Raw genomic sequence first — 18,939 nt, forward strand, 5'->3', positions numbered from 1 at the left:
TGTGGTGGATTCTGACGGAGCTGACCACCGGCACAATAAGACTGCAGCGGCACCAGCCACGGGGAGGGGGCTGCAGCTGGGAGTGTCACCGGACCGCTCTCCGTGCCGGCAGCTGACACTGACCGGGGGCCGGTCTGACACTGTCAGGGGCTGCGGTGTCAGTGTGTCAGTTCAGCTGACAGTCGGAGCACCAGCAGCTGGACACAGCTGACACTGTATATATATAGACCACTGTCACTCGGACACTGACACGGACTGGGACGGCACGACGGTGTGACGTCACACTGGCCTCCAACACGGCCTCCAACAGCTGCACCCGGCTGTGGGCACGGACACACCGGCTGCAGCCAGTAACGCTCGCCGCTGTGCTGGAGCCGCCCGCTGGCCACAGCAGCGACGGGGGCTGACAATCGTCCCGCACTGCAACGGAAAGGCCACACGACGGCAACGGGGGTGACTGCTGTGGTGGGAATTTCCGATAAATACGGGAATGGCTGTGAGCTCGGTATTATTTTGTGTGTATTTGACGAGAGGTGACCGGTTGATTTTGTGAGTGGGTTGATGGACATGCGAGGGTAATTAGTTGATTTTGTGAGTGCGTTGATGGACAGTCGAGGGTGATTAGTTGATTTTATGAGTGTGTTGGTGGACAGGCGAGGGTGATTAGTTGATTTAGTGAGTGTGTTGATGGGCAGGCGAGGGTGATTAGTTGATTTTGTGATTGCGTTGATGGACCGGCGAGGGCACGTGGTTGACAGCGAGACAAGCCGGCTGCTGGATGTGCTGTGACAGTGTGTCGGTGCTTGTTGTCGGTGTCGGGTGGTGCAGCTGGCGGCGGCCCGCTGCCATACGGGAGCGGTCGGTCGGCAGGCCGCTCGGCGGCTCGTCCAGCCGGTAGTTGGTGTCAGATCTCTGAGGCCGGTGGGTCAGAGCCGGTGAGCCCGGTCAGGGCACGGCCGGAGCACGGCCACGGCCCCGGCGGCGGCACGGCGTGCTTGTCAGTGGGCCGGCCGTGACCTGGCGGTGACCGGTCGGTCTGTCTGCCGACCGGCCAAACTGTACTCTGGTCACCAGGACATTAGCACAAATGATGAGGTAAGCTCCGAAGGTAACTGTTTCCCAGGACAAAGACTGGACATGTGTAAAATGTATTAGTCAAAGCGCAGCCGATTATCAGTAGCATGGCCAAGTGATAACTAAAATCTAAAAAGCCGTTCCGGAGTCGGAGTCAAGGCAGCTTGATCGACACGGACTCCGACTCCGACTCCCAATCGGTCGGTAGCCCAATTACCCCCCTGTACGAAGCAGAGGACACAAAACATGGCGGCGCGCCCCCGGGCCGTGACGGCGTGCTTCCGTGAACCGAGTCGGACAGACGCGAGGACACTCGTTATGACCGGTGCCGTAAGAGCTCTACACAATTCAGTAGCATCCAGCTGACTATATCCGACCGTTGGATAGCCGGCTATATCATACCCAGGGTTACATTATCCACAATACCCGACCGGTAATTACCCACTACATCGCATCACTTCATCCAATTACCCACCATACTCGCCCGGTAACTAATTGCCCTAGGCTACATATAGTACAGCTGAAGCGTCTCCTCTCGTGTATGTAGTAGACATGTGTTTGACGTCTCCAGTCTCGGCGTGCGCCACGCTCCGCCAGTGGAGAGCGGGGCAGCTGACGGACCAATCAGCTGACGGACCAATCAGCTGACGGACCAATCAGCTGACGGACCAATCAGCTGACGGACCAATGGTCAGCTGACGGACCGGTCCCCGCCCCGGGCCGGGTGACGGCCGCCGGCCGGGACCGGAGCGGGCGGGCGCGGCGCGGCCGGCCGCCGTCTGAACTGGCACCGCGTGGATACTGCCAGCTCGGACGGCAGCTAGCCAGTAGTCGAGTAGAGCTGTCCGTGTGGGACGTGTCACAACACGCTCAGCACGGCGCTCAGCACCGCCGAGCCGAGGTGCAGCCAGACCCGGGGGGAGCGGTCACGTGACCGAGCCGTCCGACTCCACCGGGGGACGGTCACGTGACCGAGGCCGGCCGTGCCGCCGGGACCAGGCGCGGTGAACCGAGTCGGACGGCCAGAGACGTGGGTTCTACATACAGAATAGCGTAATGCCACGATCGGTAGTCTCTCCAGCACATCACTTTTCACTGTCCAATTACCCACAATACCCGCCCGGTAATTACCCACTACATCACATACCTCCGTCCAATTACCCACAGTACCCGCCCGGTATTTACCCACTACATCACTTTTCACTGTCCAATTACCCACAATACTCGCCCGGTAATTACCCACCAGGTCACATCCTTCCAGCCAACTACCCACAATATCCGCCCGGTAATTACCCACTAGATCACATCGTTCCAGCCAATTACCCACAATACCCACCCGGTAATTACCCACTACATCACATGCGTGTGCTACTACTACATCTACACTACAACTACTAAAACTACATGACTACACTAGAGCGGACACCGGGGCCGTGTGCCGGCTGACCGGCGCCGCTCTCAGTGCCGGCTGGTGCAGCACACACGGCAGCAGTCAGCTGGCGGCCCCGGCCGACTGGCTCGGCCTCTCTGCAGTCAGCTCATCACTGCACGGTCGGTAGTGCAGCGCAGCAATACTACCACGGATACACTGTGACCCGACCGCCTTCCTGTCTCTCCAGCTGACGCCACAGCTCCTCTGTGGACAGAGCAGAGACACGTCTGAGGTGGATACGTCACACACAGACAGACACACAGACAGCGGTACAGCCATGTCCACACACCGCCAGCCAGTGACGTCACACACAGGACAGACGGTTGACGTGACGTCACCGTCGGCCGTGGTGGCCGTGACGCGTCACGTCACCGTCCGTGACGTGGCCTGCGGCGGTGCTCGAGTGTGTGTGTCTGAGAGGCCGGTGGCGCCGTGCAGCGTCTGTTGTGAGGGACTGACTGGTCAGAGGCGCGGAGCGCGGCGCCCTCTCACCTACCGGGGACAATGAGATTGATGATACGGGGCCGGCCATCACTGTCCCGGCCCAGGTCCGCCTCCTTCAGGGCGGTCAGCACGGCCTGGCCGGTGTCTGCCGTGCAGTGAAGCCACAGCTCCTGCAGCTTCCGACACGACTTCACCAGTCTGTAACAGAGCAGAGCAGCAGAGACGTCACACACAAACACAGCGGCACCAGCCGGCCGGACGTACGAGTCAGTGTCAGTGTCAGTAGTTCAGTGTCGGTGTGTTGGTGTCCGTGTCAGTGTGTCAGTGTCAGTGTGTCAGTGTCAGTGTGTCAGTGTCAGTGTGTCAGTGTCAGTGTGTCAGTGTCAATGTGTCAGTGTCAGTGTGTCAGTGTCAGTGCGTCAGTGTCAGTGTGAGTGTGTCAGTGTCAGTGTGCAGTGTCAGTGTGTTGATGTCAGTGTGTCAGTGTGTCAGTGTTAGTGTGTCAGTGTGTCAGTGACAGTGCCAGTGTCAGTGTGTTAGTGTCAGTATGTCAGTGTCAGTGTGTCAGTGTCATTGTCAGTGTGTCAGTGCAGTGTCAGTGTGTCAGTGTCAGTGTCAGTGTATGCGTGTCAGTGTCAGTGCAGTGTCAGTGCAGTGTCAGTGTGTCAGTGTCAGTGTCTGACAGGACCCGCCTCGCCAGTGTCTGCTGACTGACCTGGTGTACGCTGCTGCTGTGAAGGCCGTCTCTGCCGGCCGCTGGCGGTTCCCCAGTGTAAGGACCTTCAGCCCGGGGCAGCCGCTGAGACTGTCCAGCACGGCGTCATGGACGCCGCCGGACAGGGTGAGCCACCACAGCCCAGGGCACCTGGTGAGGGGCTCCAGACTGCCGGCCGTGAGATCAGGACAGTCTGGAAAACACACAGACACACATACAGACAGGATCAGTCGGCAGGAATATATGTAAATATACGGAAAAAAACGAAACAGCTATGAATTCGCATGGTTTTATGGACACAGACGATGATATATTGATTAACAATGGTACCTAATATATGATATGCAATCAGTTCAAGTTTCAACCGATGCATTGAACTGCATTGAACATTGCATTACAATCATTATGTGTACGTTCAACTAAGTCTAAACGAATATGTCACCGATTCCCTTCCCTTACTGATTCACACCATGTTGGAGCCAGACTTGTAAACGATTCAAAAAAATTCAATCAATTCAATCACGACTCACTTGATGAAATGACCGATTCAATCATAACTCAATCAAACAGTCTGATTTTCCAAGCGATTCAATCACGACTCATGGACCTTGTGATTCAACTCAATCACGACTCAACCCATTATCAGTGATTCAGGGAATGACTCAACTCATGATTTAACTCAACGCGATTCAATCAAGATGTTATATAGAATATATACATATGTGATATCAATTTAAGACATTTTTGGAAACTGATACCAAACAGATACCAACCAAATACACTAGGAAAATACCAAAAAACACTGAAAAGTACTAAATCTATACTGAACTCAACAAAGTTGTAGATATTTATATCAATACGGTGTAAAGATGATAATTTAAGTACAGAAAAGACAAGTTCTGTTACAAATGAAACTACCAGAGGACTTATAATAATTCATTTATCTGCTTGGCGCTTGCAAAAGGAAACATACAAAATTGCACAGAACAAAAAAAAAAATATTATCAGCAACATCGAAAAGGACCAAAATTTGCAAATCAATTGTGGTACCCAAACTAAAATAGCTGGTGATCAGCCATTCAAAAAAAAAAGATATTGATTGATACTTTATGAAGCAGTGGTAAAGCCGGTAAAGCATTACACAGGACTAGACATTTTCGGCGTGCTACAAGTTTTCTTTACTATCAAGAATACGGAATATCGACACATACGAAGCTATTCAATAGTTACATAATATAAACTGAATGCTCTCATGATAAAACTACCTCAACCATCCATATCTTCAATGACAAAATAACAATTCCAAGCCCGCCCCACGACACCATGCGACACGCAGAACACGCGTAGTGTAGCCAGGCCTTTAGTACTGAAGTACGCATGCGCTAAGTGGGCAGCCATCTTTAATTTAGGAGCAGAACCATGGATATAAAATACATAGTTTATATTTTTAGATTCAATTAAGCATATTTATGCATGCGTGTAAAACAGTTTTTTATTCTGTCCAATTCATTAAAGAAAAAATACCCAACAGTAAAAATCTAAATTGGTTTGGCAATATGTATTTAGCCCAGCACTAGGTAGTTGCAGCGTATATTGACGCAGCTGCGACATAAAAGCGTATTTTGCGTGGTTTGCATGTTGCAAATATTGCGAGCAGTCTGGCAAATCTCTAATCCGAATTTAGCATCGAATGCAAAACTGTTAGCGGTCCTCAAAACTAGAAGGTGAAGAACACCAAACGGATAATGATTGTTTGTTGAGCTATCAAAACAATAGTTTTTGGGTGATGGTGGAGGTGATGGGAAGGTGGTTGTTTTTTAATACCTAGTAGGGTATGTATCTACTTTTTGCCATTGTATCTTTACTTTTATGTAATTGGGAGCCACCACACGGCAATATGTGACAGATCCATCAATGCTCATAAGCCAAGGTATTCCAATTAGTTACGTTGATAGGTAATTGCTAATTCTGCTCGGAAATGTAAAGTGAGTGAGAAGACCATGGGTTAGATCAAGCAATTTATGACCCTTAGCCCAAAATCAAATCAGTAACTAAGGTTACCAAATTATAATGTGAACATGCATTGTGTATTCATCAATATGTTTTGCTTGCTCACAAATGTCCTGATGAAACAGAGTATTGAAAATATAAAGATTAACATGATATCTAAAACATGTGTGTTGAGCAATGTGCGCCTGCTTACTGCTACTGTTAACTTGATTACTATAATGATTTTAGGGCAATGGAAAGAAACTTTACATGCATTTTTCATCTTCATGCATTGACATGTATAATTTTATGTTTACAGTTTGATGGAAAACTTAAAACAAAATTTTTATGTTTTTTCAATAATGATAGCTGTGCGCATTTATAATGCTGACAAAATCCCTAAAAAAATTGCAGTGCATTGTGTGTGACTATGATGCAAATGCCACATATATTTCTACATAATATAGTACTAAATATGGTCATAACTTCAATTTCCAGCACATGATGATTGAATCATTTTGTTAATTCAATCAACTTGAATCGATGAGTTCCCGATTCAATCACTTGCAGTTGCCATGTGTGACCGATTCAATCAGGATTCATATGGTGACAAGAGGTGATTCAACCGACTCAATCACAGTGAGTCGGCATTTTCAAGCGATTCATGAGAATCGATTCAATCAGAGTTGAATCGCTTACAAGTCTGGTTGGAGCTCAATTAGCTTCATTATTTCACAAATCACATTGGCTATGCATCCAGAGGCGGATCCAGCTCAGAGTTTGGGGGGGGGGCAAACCATAACAATTTATCGATTCTTTCCATGCATCGTCCATAGGCGTAATGTTAAAATTATGCCGTTTGGGGGGGCAAATGCCCATTTTGCCCCCCCCCCCCTGGATCCGCCACTGTATGCATCACACCTGTCTCAATGAGGTGCGACACCGGCACACCGTTACTCAGTGTCCGCCATTCGCTGAGTTCGTATATCATCGGCCTGTCCGTGCTGCCGCTGCTCACCGTATATCTCTAGTACTCTGACCGTCCGTCGCAGGTCAGCCAGGTGACTGATGGTGTCGGCAGCCACCCCCTGGAGCGACACTGACAGATCATCATCCTCGTCCCATCCCGGCCAGCTCGGCTCCGTCACCTCCGGCCCTGTCGTACAGAGCTGTGTCAGCTGACTGCAGTCAGACAGAGCTGCCGCCAGCTCCCCGCTGCACCACTGACACCAGAGTGTCATACACTGACACAGTCAGCACTGAAACAGACGAGCGGCCGCAAAACGATATTTAGCACCAGCAGTCATATGGATATGTAGAATGTGAATATGAACATAATATGTAAATGCGATAAGTATATGCATAATACAGTAGTCTATGAAACTACTTATACTACTCTTATTGGTTGCACAATGTCTATAATCATCCCTCATTGGAAATAACTGCTCGAGTGCTTACTAATTGTAGCAATGCTCATGCATTCCCTGCTGGCCGCCTTCGATCGTGGCGCCACCTATACTCTGTATAACCGCCGCTCCAGGGCCGCGGCCAGTCAGTCTCGTCAGTCTGCTCAGACTCGTCGTCAGCGAGCTCTCTATTAGGTAGTCAGTCAGTGTCAGTTGTCGATCAGGCGTGCGTTCGACATCCGGAAAATGAGGGATAATTATCCGGGATCACCGGTAATAATTTGGTATTGCAAGGACTATCGATGCAATAAGTCATATTTTTATATTGCTTTTGCTTCAGTAATGGCTCTTTTACTCATTGGCATGTCCGTTGTGCACGGTGTCAGCCTAAAACACCGAATGATCCCGTTGATCCCGGAAAATTATCCCTGATTTTCCGGATGCCGAATTCGCACTAATACTAAATACGTTTGTTCGGAAATTTGCTGCTTGTGACAATGCAACTATCGCTAGTACCTCAACTTTTAAATCACCCCGTGACGTTACACTAATATTCCACGCATATGCCACAAGCATGGACACTATCGAAGGGCATGCATTGAACCCCTTCCCCCTCTCACCACAATACGAGACGAGTAATATACACGATTAACGATGAAACTTGCTAGTTGAGGCTGATCAGTTCGTCCATTTGCCGTCTCCCCTGTTCATTTGCATATACCGGCATTACATGTGTGATCTGAGGTATCTCACCTCTGACATTGAGGAGTATGAGGCCCTCCGGCAGCTGCCCCCTCAGTCGCGGAAGGTCGGCGGCGGTGACTGATAGGCATCGCAGCTCAGGGCACCTGGTGAGGGGCTCCAGGCTCACGGTGTCAGGGACGCCACCGGACAAGGTGAGACTGAGCAGCTCAGGGCACCTGGTGAGGGGCTCCAGGCTGCCGGCCGTGAGATCAGGACAGTCTGGAAAACACACAGACACACATACAGACAGAAACAGTTAGCTGTAATATATGTCGATATATGACAAAACGAAAAAACACCTAATAATTTTCATGGTTTTATGGACACAGTAGACAATGGTAAGACAGTGCTATTATATGATACCTATATGCAATGTTAAGCAAATGCATTGAACTTCATTGAACAGTGCAACACAATTGTTATGAGTATGATCAACTAACTCTGAACGAATATGTCACTGAGTGAACATTCCTCCATTTTGGAGCTCAATTGGCTTCATTATTTCGCAAAGCACATTGGCTATGTATCACTTCTGTCTCCATTAGGTGCGACACCGGCACACCGTTACTCGATGTCCGCCATTCACTGAGCACGTTTATCAGCGGCCTGTCCGTGCTGCCGCTGCTCACCGTATATCTCCAGTAGTGTGACCGTCCGTCCCAGGTCAGCCAGGTGACTGATGGTGTCGGCAGCCACCCCCTGGAGCGACACTGACAGCCCATCCGACGGGGACCATCCCGGCCACCTCGGCTTCGTCACCTTCGGCCCTGTCGGACAGAGCTGTGTCAGCTGACTGCAGTCGGACAGAGCTGCCGCCAGCTCCCCGCTGCACCACTGACACCAGAGTGGCACACACTGACACAGCCAGCACTAACACATCCGAGCGGCTGCACAACGATATTTTTACCAACAGCATACATACGTAAATATGCAAATATGAGCAACATAAGTATTACGATTTTTGCAAGGCACATTGGCCTAGGCACTGGGCAGCCAGTCATGGTATAGTAACGGATCAGGTTGGTAGACAACATAAATATATGGTTCGCAGTGGTTGCAATGAAACCATTTCAAATTACCATAAATGCTACAATAATATTTCATGCATGCACTTGATGCTCACACTATATGCAAATGCATGCATTGCATCACTCTAACAATACCATATAACACAAACAAGGCTGTAAGATGTTGGCTGAATTCGAACGGTTCGTCCATTTGCCGTCTGTCTCCCTGTTCATTTGTATATCCATGTGCATTGTCCATTATACCGGCATTACATGTATGATCCGTGGTATCTCACCTCTGACATTGAGGCGCTTGAGGCCCTCCGGCAGCTGCCCCCTCAGTCGCGGGAGGTCGGCGGTGGAGACTGACAGCCGCTCCACAGTCTCCCGTGAGCTCCGCAGCTCCGTCAGCTCGCTGTCACCGACTCCGGCCGGAAGGATAATAGTGTTTGGGCCCACCCTGATGATGGCATCACGAAGTTGACTTGGAATAGTAGTAACTTGTGCTGGAAAGGTGATTGAACCAATGTCAGGCATTTGTCTAGGTCAAACATTGTACACTTACCTACAGGTGTAGAAAACACAAAGTGAAAACTGTTTGTGGCTACAATGCTGTGATAATTCCGTGTCTGAGTAAATATGTATGTACTTTATCAAAACGATGTGAATTTCATAAGTTACGGCGACTTTCCGTAACATAATATTTAACAAATAAAATGATAATGGGTCTTTGACATATAAAACAAAATCACCACTAATTAGTCCAATATATTCCGAACTAGGCATATTTTCATGATGTCAATTGATCAATATGACATCATGATGAGTTTTTGAAACCTTTTCACATAAGTATTTGTTCAGCACTTATGTGTAGCTAATTATAACAATTTTGTATCGTTATAAAATTTGTAGCGTAAATATTACGTCCAATAGAGGCCCAAATCATTGACCATCACCATTCACCACACGGCACACGACTTGTCATCCTACAGCTTGCCATGGCTTATGGCTTCCGTCTTACCTTAGGATGAGGCAGCATTGAGCATTACCTGCAATACATGTAATATGTGTTGTATGCAGTTATTCTTGGTTTGATTTAGGCTTCAGACTTTCAGGGATAAACTGCTTCTCCACGTTATTTATGAACATTTGCTAGAAAAAAGCAGTTCCTTAGAGCAAAAATAACAAGCAAGGAGCGTTGTCGCCGGCCAGTTTTCCTGTTCTTCGTGTCCCTGTGTCGCTCCCTGCCCCGTTCAGAAGCGCCCGGCAGCGCCACCTGCACCTGACCAGTCCGGCAGCGTTTGGGGTCGCCGCGCAGTGCGCACCGCCGACAATCAGCTGACGCGGCCGGCGGCGCGTCTCAAGGTCACTGGAGGTCAGCCGGGCCGCGGCCCGCCGGGGTGGCCGTGACGTCACAGCCAGCGAATGCTGAGCGCCGGAACAGCTACTGGGGCATTCCACGTCAAATCAAACACCGAAATCCGTCATCCCCTTCGATTTTTCTGAAAATTTGTAGGCAGACTGGGCATGGTTCAAAACTGAGTTACGTATAATATTTTCAGAATTTGATAACGTATCGCTGAGATATAGGTCATCGAATATAGCGAAAAATGCCACACATCAATTTTTTAAATGGCTATAACTCTGGTTCCTTTTCTGATATCAAAATGATATTAACAGGGTCTTATAGGCAATTGATAAGGCTTTGATTTTTAATTATAAAATTAAATTGAAGTGACCTTGAAATGCATTTGACCTTGAATTAAAACAGAAAAATTTAAATAGCAAAAAACACGTCACCTTCGATTTGGGTAATTTTTACATATTATGTCCGTCACAATGTTCCTAACCATCTGTGAAAAAATTGGAGTGGGCCATTCATAACTTTCGCGGCAAACGCCGTTTTCATGCATCAACATCACGCAACCGCGCGTGACCTTGAAAGACAGAGTCAAGACATGCTTGCTTGTGTACACTTTCTGAAATGAATGATTGCTGATTAGTGATATCACAAACTCTGCGAGAATGGAAATGCATAGTCATCGTAGTCAAGCATTCACGTTCCATAGTAAAAGTGTCTCAGGCAAACGGTATTTTGCGGTGAATTTTGAGCCGTGTGGAAATGCATCATGAAGTAAATTCAACGAAAACATTATCACGCTACGATATTTTCACGTCTTTTGATCTGCACTATACGAAAGAACATACATTTTTTAGTATGTATGGGGAATTTCTAGTTAATCCAATAATAAATATGGCAGTTAGAGGCCTGCTAAGAGTAACATGTCGCCGGCTGAGGCGGGCTCGGCCGATGCGGGAAACGCAGCAATCACAATTTTGTGTTTACACGTTCATATTTCAATTGTTTACCAACCGATTTTCAAAATTCTTTCACCATAAGATTGCCTGTACATTTCTTAGTCTTCTCACAAAATTTGACGCGAATCGAAAGTAATCAGCGGTAGGGAGCGCGATGTAAAGACGGAACCGTTCCGTTCCGTCCCGGCACAGTCTACAATTCAGGCGGCGCGTAGCGGTCGGCGCCGGCTGCCGAGCCGCCGCGTTGCTGCGGCGACAGGATGTTCACTTTACACCGCTATTACTAGAACATTTGTGAACCGATTTTCTTATTGCTTGCACGATGAGATGCCCAATTCAATTCTTGACAGGTAGCCATAATTAATTTCGCATCAATCTTATGAGATATTGGCGAAAAAACAGGAGGGGTGGGCGAAATTCGTTCTTCCCCCTCCACTGCGCGTGCTAACATACGTTTGCATATGTGCAATTTTCTTCAAAACTTATGAATGGCCCACTCTAATTTTTTCACAGGTTGTTAAGAATATAGTAGGCAATAAAATATATGAAAATGAGCCAAATCGAAGGTGACGTGTTTTTTGCTATTTCAATATTTGTGCTTAAGAACAGAGTTAAGCAAATTTCAAGGTCATATATTTAAGTTAGTGCAATTCTAAACAAATGCTTAAGAAATTACCTAAACAGTAAGGTTTATTTCATTCAAATCAAACAAGTACAACCAAAGTTATGGTCGTTCAAAAATATAAAGATGCAACATTTTGTAAAAATTTGATGCCCTATATTTAGAAGACCTGTGGTCAGAATGTGCAAAAAACATCAATGTAATGTCCGGGGCCACACAGGAACTCGCTCACAAATTTATAATGAAATCGCTGATGGTAAGGTGCAAAACAGCCGATTTTTGTCCGATTTGACGTGGAATGCCCCTACTGTTGTTTATCCCTTCCTAGCCATTCATATATGAGTAACTTCAACCGCTGCTCACCATCCGTGACTAGTAGGGTAATCCGTGACCCCAGCTCCGTGGCCAGGTGACTGATGGTGTCGGCAGCCACCCCCTGGAGAGATACCGACAGACCATTCCCGTACCATCCCGGCCACCTCGGCTCCGTCATCTCCGGCCCTGTCGGACAGAGCTGTGTCAGCTGACTGCAGTCGGACGGAGCTGCTGCCGGGTCGGGGGGCGGCTGACACTGTGGTGTCAAACACTGACACAGACGACACTGACAACGTAAGGTTCGAGCCTCACTGTTGGACAGTAATTGAACATAGTGCACAAAGCATGCACTACGCTTATACATGCGTCAGTTAATTAATACAGTTTAGTCCATACAGGTCATACAGGTTCAGTACATACAGGTCATATTCGTTTGCATGATAGTATAAAGTAGGTAGGTACAATACAGTGGCTAATGTCTGTGTAGCATGTAGGTAGCATGGCACACATATGTCCGCTGAACGTTTATCACTGAAACTGTTACTTTATGTACATACTATGTAAGTACCTACCACCATTCAGAAGTAATAGTACGCGTTTCCTCAACATATTCTCACCGGCAACGTATAGCGTCCTCAGTGACGTCGGCAGCAGCCGCAGCCACCGCCCCGTTCCGAAGGACGGGACCCTGACGGTCAGCTCCTCCAAGTGGGGAAGACTCTGCAGGAGCGCCGTCAGCTGATCCTCGCCAATGGCCGACGGAGCGTCGAACGTCGTCACGGTCCTTAGCGCCTCTCTCAGCACTGTGGTATCACTGTCTGCCGATGGCTGGGGCTCCGTCTGTACTATGACGTCACTGTGTGCCGATGGCTGGGGCTCCGTCTGTGCCGTGACGTCATGAAACGCTTTTGTAATTTTACTGAAAAGACAAGAAAAAGAACATAAATCAAAATGCAAAAGAAGTTCACAACTTTAGTTGGCTCCTTTGATGATCCGATATGCATTTAGGTAGGGGAGAGAGGTCATATTGCGCCACCTTAACCCTATTAGTGGCAGGGGGGGTTGATTTCATCCACCCCTCAGTTTTTTTTTCGGGAATATCTCCGAAACCGCTGAAGCTACGATGCTGAAATTTTCTGACTTTTCCTAAAACTAAATTGGACACATTTTCTGAAAATTTCAAGTTCATAACTTTACCAGGGGCGGCTCCAGAGCACTGGGAATTGGGGGGTCCTATTCGTGAAGCGAGTCATTTGGGCGAAGATCACGATGCTGCACCAGTTTTACGAACAGTGAATGAAAGGTATCATGTGATAACATATAAAAAATTATTGTGCATCCTCTTTTGACACGTTTTTGCTATAATAGGTGGATCCAGGCGTCCAAAAAGGGGGTCATGTTTTACCTCCCAACATAGGTGCCCTGACACCGCCTATGCATGACCAATAAAATTGTAGTCGTTCTCTCATAAGAAAATTGTAACATAACAAGACCATTACCACCCTTTTTAGAAACAGTACCAACAAAAACCTTATTTACTATACTTTTTGTGTACCCCGAATCTCAATGATCTGTATCCGCCTATGATTTTTGAAAATGCATATTTTTAGGATCCATGTGAATTCCTGGTTCATTCTCTATCGATGGGCAAAAGTTGCGTTAAGATTGGTTCAGAAACCTGGCCGTGATAAACAGTCTAAAATGTATCTGCAATTTGCCCGTTTTTACCCCCCTCTACCCCCCCCCCTATTTACATTTTTTATTTTCATTTTTTAGAAATGTAGATCACGTGGAGCGAAATCGAAGCCGTTTGAATTTTGAAAATCGGCCCGTTAGATCTCGAGATATCAGGGGGGGGGGTCGTAAACAGCCCCCCTGCCAGGGGTAGCCAGGAGCCTGCCACTAATAGGGTTAAGGATATCGGCCTATTGCGGCTATAGTTGACCAGCTGTCATGCTTGATGATATCTCAAATTGTACCTCAGTTATTTTGGCATCAAATTACAACTCCTAATTTGTATCACACCCATAAAAAATAACAAGAGAAAAGTTTTCCGACACACCTGCAAAGGGCGCATTTACGGACTACCCCATCAAAAAGCGCCCATGCCTCTCATGTAAAAGCGCCCTATTAAAAACAACGGTTTGCCACCTAACTAAGTAGCCTTTTTGGACGTGTCAGCCCATTAACCATTTATGCTGTGAAGGCTAAGGTAATGGTAAGGTGAGCGCTCTAATATTCAAAGTGTTCAATGAAATGTGTCCCAACCACAAGATGCTGTTTCTCTGGGCTGAAGAATAGGGCGCAAATAGGGTGGACGCAATTACGGTTGGAACACATTTTTCATGAGCTTCAAATATGGCGAGGACAGCGAAGCCACGGTGATGATAAACTTTCAAAACTACCATTAAACGAGCAATTAACAATGATCATTAGTTGAATCACTATCTATAAGATAAACCATGACACTAGCAAAGGTCGAAATAGACTGTTTCGCGTAAGAAAATAGAGGAAATCACAAAAAATGGTCTGCGAGAAAGCTGAGACACCTCACCTGCCCCCGTGGACCGGAATAAGAGCGAGTTATTGGTGGTGAAGTAAATGCACACATTCGAGCATTCATTCGAATCGAATTTTGGACAGGAGGAAGGTGTGGCGCATTTAACCTTCGCCCTGGTGGGGGGGGGGGGCCATTTTGGCCCCCCCCCCTGTGGTTTTTCAGCGATAACTCAGAAACCACTTGAGTTAGCGCCCTGAAACTTTGTATAGCTGTTTATTCAACATTTTTACATCATGTCCTTTTTTGGGGGGTTCGGGTCAGGTCAGGTCAGGTCACAAGGTCACCAAAACTGACACCACCTCTAAAAAAGTTCAAAGCTCTCTCAAAGGCACAGCTTTTATCCGATTGATGTAAAATTTACAGTACTTGAAGATGTCACCCAGCTCTACAAAATGGCTATCTCGGATTTTTTATAAATGTGACCTAAGGTCAGGTCAGGTCATCGCTGCTCCCCATTATAAGTCAATGGGAGAATCGAAAAGTAGTTGTTTTTTCAGCTAAATCGGGCGTGATTGTTCCTATATTTCGTTATTGAAGTGTCTTGGGTCAGCAAATCACAGCCCATGTGAAACCATTTGCTTGTGACCTCGCTGAGGTCACGCTAGGTCATCTCCCTGGTCACCAGAGGTCACCAGCGGTTTTTCTGCACTTACTTGTTATTGAATAGAGATAGAGACTCCGTTCGACGTTTATCGTGTTTGTCTCGTCAATGCGGATCGAATGATATGCAGCATTACCTATTTCGGTAAGGTCATGACCTTGACCTGAGGTCAAATTTTCAAAATGACCTTTCGAGGTCAAACTATATATCATTCGACGCGTCTCGACGAGCCAAGCACGATGGTGCATGAATCGTTTCTCTATTTTCTCGTGAATGCATGCTATAGTTAAAAACATTTTCAACGAAATTTGCCAAGTTGACATTGCATGACCTCTGTAGGCCAAACCGTTGAGCTGAGGTCAAATCTGACGAACTTTGGCGAAAGAGCTTGAAAAGAGCTATCGATTGCTTTTTTCCGCGGCTCTCTAGCTCTTCTAGTTTCCGAGCTACAGCGGAATATGTCCGGCAACACCGAAAACACTGAAATTTGACCTATGATGACCTCTAGCGACCTCAATATTGACCTTAGCGAAAAAATGACCGAAATACTTTCGAACGTACTTGTTATGGGCTTTCGTTTGCTTTTTTCCGCGTCTTCCTAGCCCTCTTCGTTTTCGAGTTAGACGGGGGGTCATTTTGGCCCCCCCCCCCCACCAGGGCGAAGGTGGCTCAGACCCACACCAGGGCGCGGGTTAAGAACATGGTGCAATATGACCTCTCTCCCCTACATATCGTCGTCAGCAATAGCAGGTTGTCAAATCTATTCGGTTGAATAAAATCGTTCAGAGTTGATTTCATACGAATCTGAACGATTTGATACGACCGATTAGATTTTGTGACACGATTGCTGATGAAGACATGTAAATACGTGCGGGATATAATGCCCCGAACTGGCCAACATTATGCAGATTGCAGGACGTCTGTCGAAAGCTGGAACAATACGATCGAGACTAAACGGCTAACTTGCAGAAGATGGTACGAATTCAAGGCATGTTTCTTTAATTGGGCGGAAATTACAATTACAAGCTACTCGACCTTCAAAGACCTAGTGATGTTTTATTTCTTACACCTTCTACAAAGAACGTTTACTTCTCACCATGACAGCTCTCCGAAATCTATCAGCCCCCACAGCCACCCCTGCTGCCTCCCAGTCTCACCCCTGGGGACGGCCGGATGGCGCCGCTCGCCGGCGGACCTCCTGCCGCAGATCCTCCACCACGGTCTGGCGAGTGGTCCGCTCTTCGATAATTGCCTGCTCCAGGCGGACCATCGCATCGTGAAGTGCGGCGTACTCCCCCTTGAGCTTCTTTGTCTCCTTATTGTCTTTTGCCACCACCTCGTTTAGAATGGTCACTTTTTCACGAAGGGGGGCCACCACTCCACGAAGGGCGAACATCTCTTCACGAAGGGCGGACACCACTTCACGAAGGGCGGACACCTCCCGGCGAAAGGCGGCCAGGTCTTCACGCACATCTGTCATCTCCATCTGGAACGCAGAATTACAGTTTTTTACGTTTCTACTCATCATAAATCAGTGGCCTAGTACGTAGCGTTACGTCGTACGCATTACGTCATGTCGTGCAGCGTCGTGTCTAATCACGTCACAAAACGACATGTCATTACGTATTACGACTGTTTTGTCATGTAACCCGCATTGTTGCATACCAGGCAGGCAAGCTTGGCAGGCAGGCAAACAGGTCTTAGGTAACCAATATCAAAATTTACTATCGTTACTACTTTTTCGCAAAAAAAGCGATATAATAAAGACACGTTTATCACTACGAATGTTTACCCCATGGCCAGGCCTTTTTCATAACGCGGACGGTGCAGAGGGAGGGTCTGGTTGTACGACCCCTGGCGATTGGCTCCTGATGCACTTAGAAACACCAGATGTATACTTATAGGATGGATAGGACGTATAGGATACAGCCAGTCACACAGCAGGACTGACACAGTCACACAGCAGGACCTCGGCTAAGGAATTTCGACTGGGGGATGGGGGGCAAACCAGACTCCAGAAATCAGAATGTCATATACCACCTAATATGCACCGTATAAGCGGACCTTTACACCATACCTAACATTCATACCATACTAGAGGGACAGCATTACGCGCAGCGTAATAAATCAAGTTTCAATAAAATCGGCCCAGTAGCGGCCGAGTTATGGCCAGAATAAATTTGGCGTCTCCTCCTGGCCGGCGGTGCTCTGTTCCGGTATTCATTGCCAAAGGTCAGTGACCTTCCGGCTCTGATTTCACCCAGTTTTGCAAGCGAAGAAACTGAGCCTAAGGCGCGTTCCGTCTGATCGGCGCCGGCCGCGGCCAAAATTCCGCAAAGATGCGCCCGCCACGTGCAAACCGCCGAGCCCACCCCCACCAAAATTTAATACGACAAACAGATGCACGCGTCTGACTTGCGCCCAAAATTCCACCCCCGTAGCTCGCACAGTTCCACAGCAATAGCCCGCCAAGCGTGACTGACGCGTCACATACGGACATTTTGATTTTTATATAAGTAACTAGAGGGACAGCATTACGCGCAGCGTAATAAGTCAATTTTCATTAAAATCGGCCCAGTAGCGGCCGAGTTATTGCCAGAATAAATTTGGCGTCTCCTCTTGGCCGGCGGTGCCCTGTTCCGGTATTCATTGCCAAAGGTCAGTGAACTTCCGGCTCTGATTTCGCTCAGTTTTGCAAGCGAAGAAACTGAGGCTAATGCGCGTGCTCTCTGATCGGCGACGGCCGCGGCCCAACATGCGGCAAAGATGCGCCCGCCACGTGCAAACCGCCGAACCCACCCCCTCGAAAAGTTGATACGACAAACAGATGCACGCGTCCGACTTAAGTCGAAAATTTCACCCCCGTAGCCCGCACCGTTCCGGAGCAATAGCCCGCCAAGCGTGACTGACGCGTCACATACATACATACATACATACATACATACATACATACATACATACGGACGTTTTTATTTTTATATATGTGATACCGTAGGTAACGGTATAACAAAATTCTGCTTAATCAGTTAAGCATACGTAAACATGTCTAAACAAACTTCTATCAAAGGTTTGGAGGCCAGCGTAGGGCCCTCAGAAGCCGAAGTCGAGCCGTCGGAGGCTAGCATGGTCATTTAGAGTCCGCTTTGGGACCTTAAATAGCCAAATGTGGACGTGGGGCCCAAAGAAGCCAGTGCGTAGCCCTTTAGACCAGCGTGGGGCAATATAAGGGCAGCGTGGGTTCCTCTAAGACCAGCGGCGTGGGGTCTTCTAAGGCCAGATTGGGGCCCACTGGGAACAGCTCAGCTTGGGGCTATCTAAGGACAATGTAGGCCCTCTTAGGTTAACGTGGGGCCCTCTGTCCTCTGAAGTCTAAGGTTGGCGCTGGGCCCTCAGAGGCTGGCTTTGGGCCATCAGAGGCCACCTAGAGGGCCTCGACGGTCAGACTGTAGCCCTTAAGCATGTTTAACCCACGAGCCGCTGGGGGGGGGGGGGGACATAGAGTTGCCCCCCTTTACGTTTTGCGGCATATCTCCGAAACCTGATAAGCTACGAACGGGAAACTCAAGGTAGCTTCAAATGAATACCAAGGCAATGTTTGAGCGAAATTTGGTGGTTGTAGCACTTAAGATGACGTCACAGTGACGTCATAAAATATTGTCGTTTTCCTATACGGCCCGTTTCTGATGTCGCTGAGCATGAAACTCAACTGTA

General features: G+C 47.8%; 1 protein-coding gene across 2 annotated transcripts in view; it reads right to left on the reverse strand.

Moving 5' to 3' along the window:
- Nucleotides 1–1,136: 1,136 nt before the first annotated feature.
- Nucleotides 1,137–18,939, reverse strand: part of LOC122379282 — a 50,694-nt gene continuing 32,891 nt past the window's right edge. Inside the window, exons 3-12 of one of the 2 annotated variants that reach the window (XM_043361331.1) lie at nt 16,386–16,714; nt 12,685–12,986; nt 12,116–12,253; nt 9,108–9,317; nt 8,434–8,571; nt 7,814–8,023; nt 6,673–6,810; nt 3,666–3,858; nt 3,003–3,148; nt 1,137–2,710 (exon numbers count right to left, since the gene is read on the reverse strand). In XM_043361331.1, the coding sequence (XP_043217266.1) occupies nt 2,649–2,710; nt 3,003–3,148; nt 3,666–3,858; nt 6,673–6,810; nt 7,814–8,023; nt 8,434–8,571; nt 9,108–9,317; nt 12,116–12,253; nt 12,685–12,986; nt 16,386–16,714 (1,866 nt within the window). In that variant the 3' untranslated portion in view covers nt 1,137–2,648. The remainder of the gene's footprint in view (nt 2,711–3,002; nt 3,149–3,665; nt 3,859–6,672; nt 6,811–7,813; nt 8,024–8,433; nt 8,572–9,107; nt 9,318–12,115; nt 12,254–12,684; nt 12,987–16,385; nt 16,715–18,939) is intronic. The other variant, XM_043361338.1, reaches the window with a different exon arrangement.

The sequence above is a fragment of the Amphibalanus amphitrite genome, unplaced genomic scaffold, assembly GCF_019059575.1.
Source record: "Amphibalanus amphitrite isolate SeventyFive unplaced genomic scaffold, NRLGWU_Aamphi_draft 000008F_arrow, whole genome shotgun sequence".
In the NCBI taxonomy this organism is placed as follows: Eukaryota; Metazoa; Arthropoda; class Thecostraca; order Balanomorpha; family Balanidae; genus Amphibalanus; species Amphibalanus amphitrite.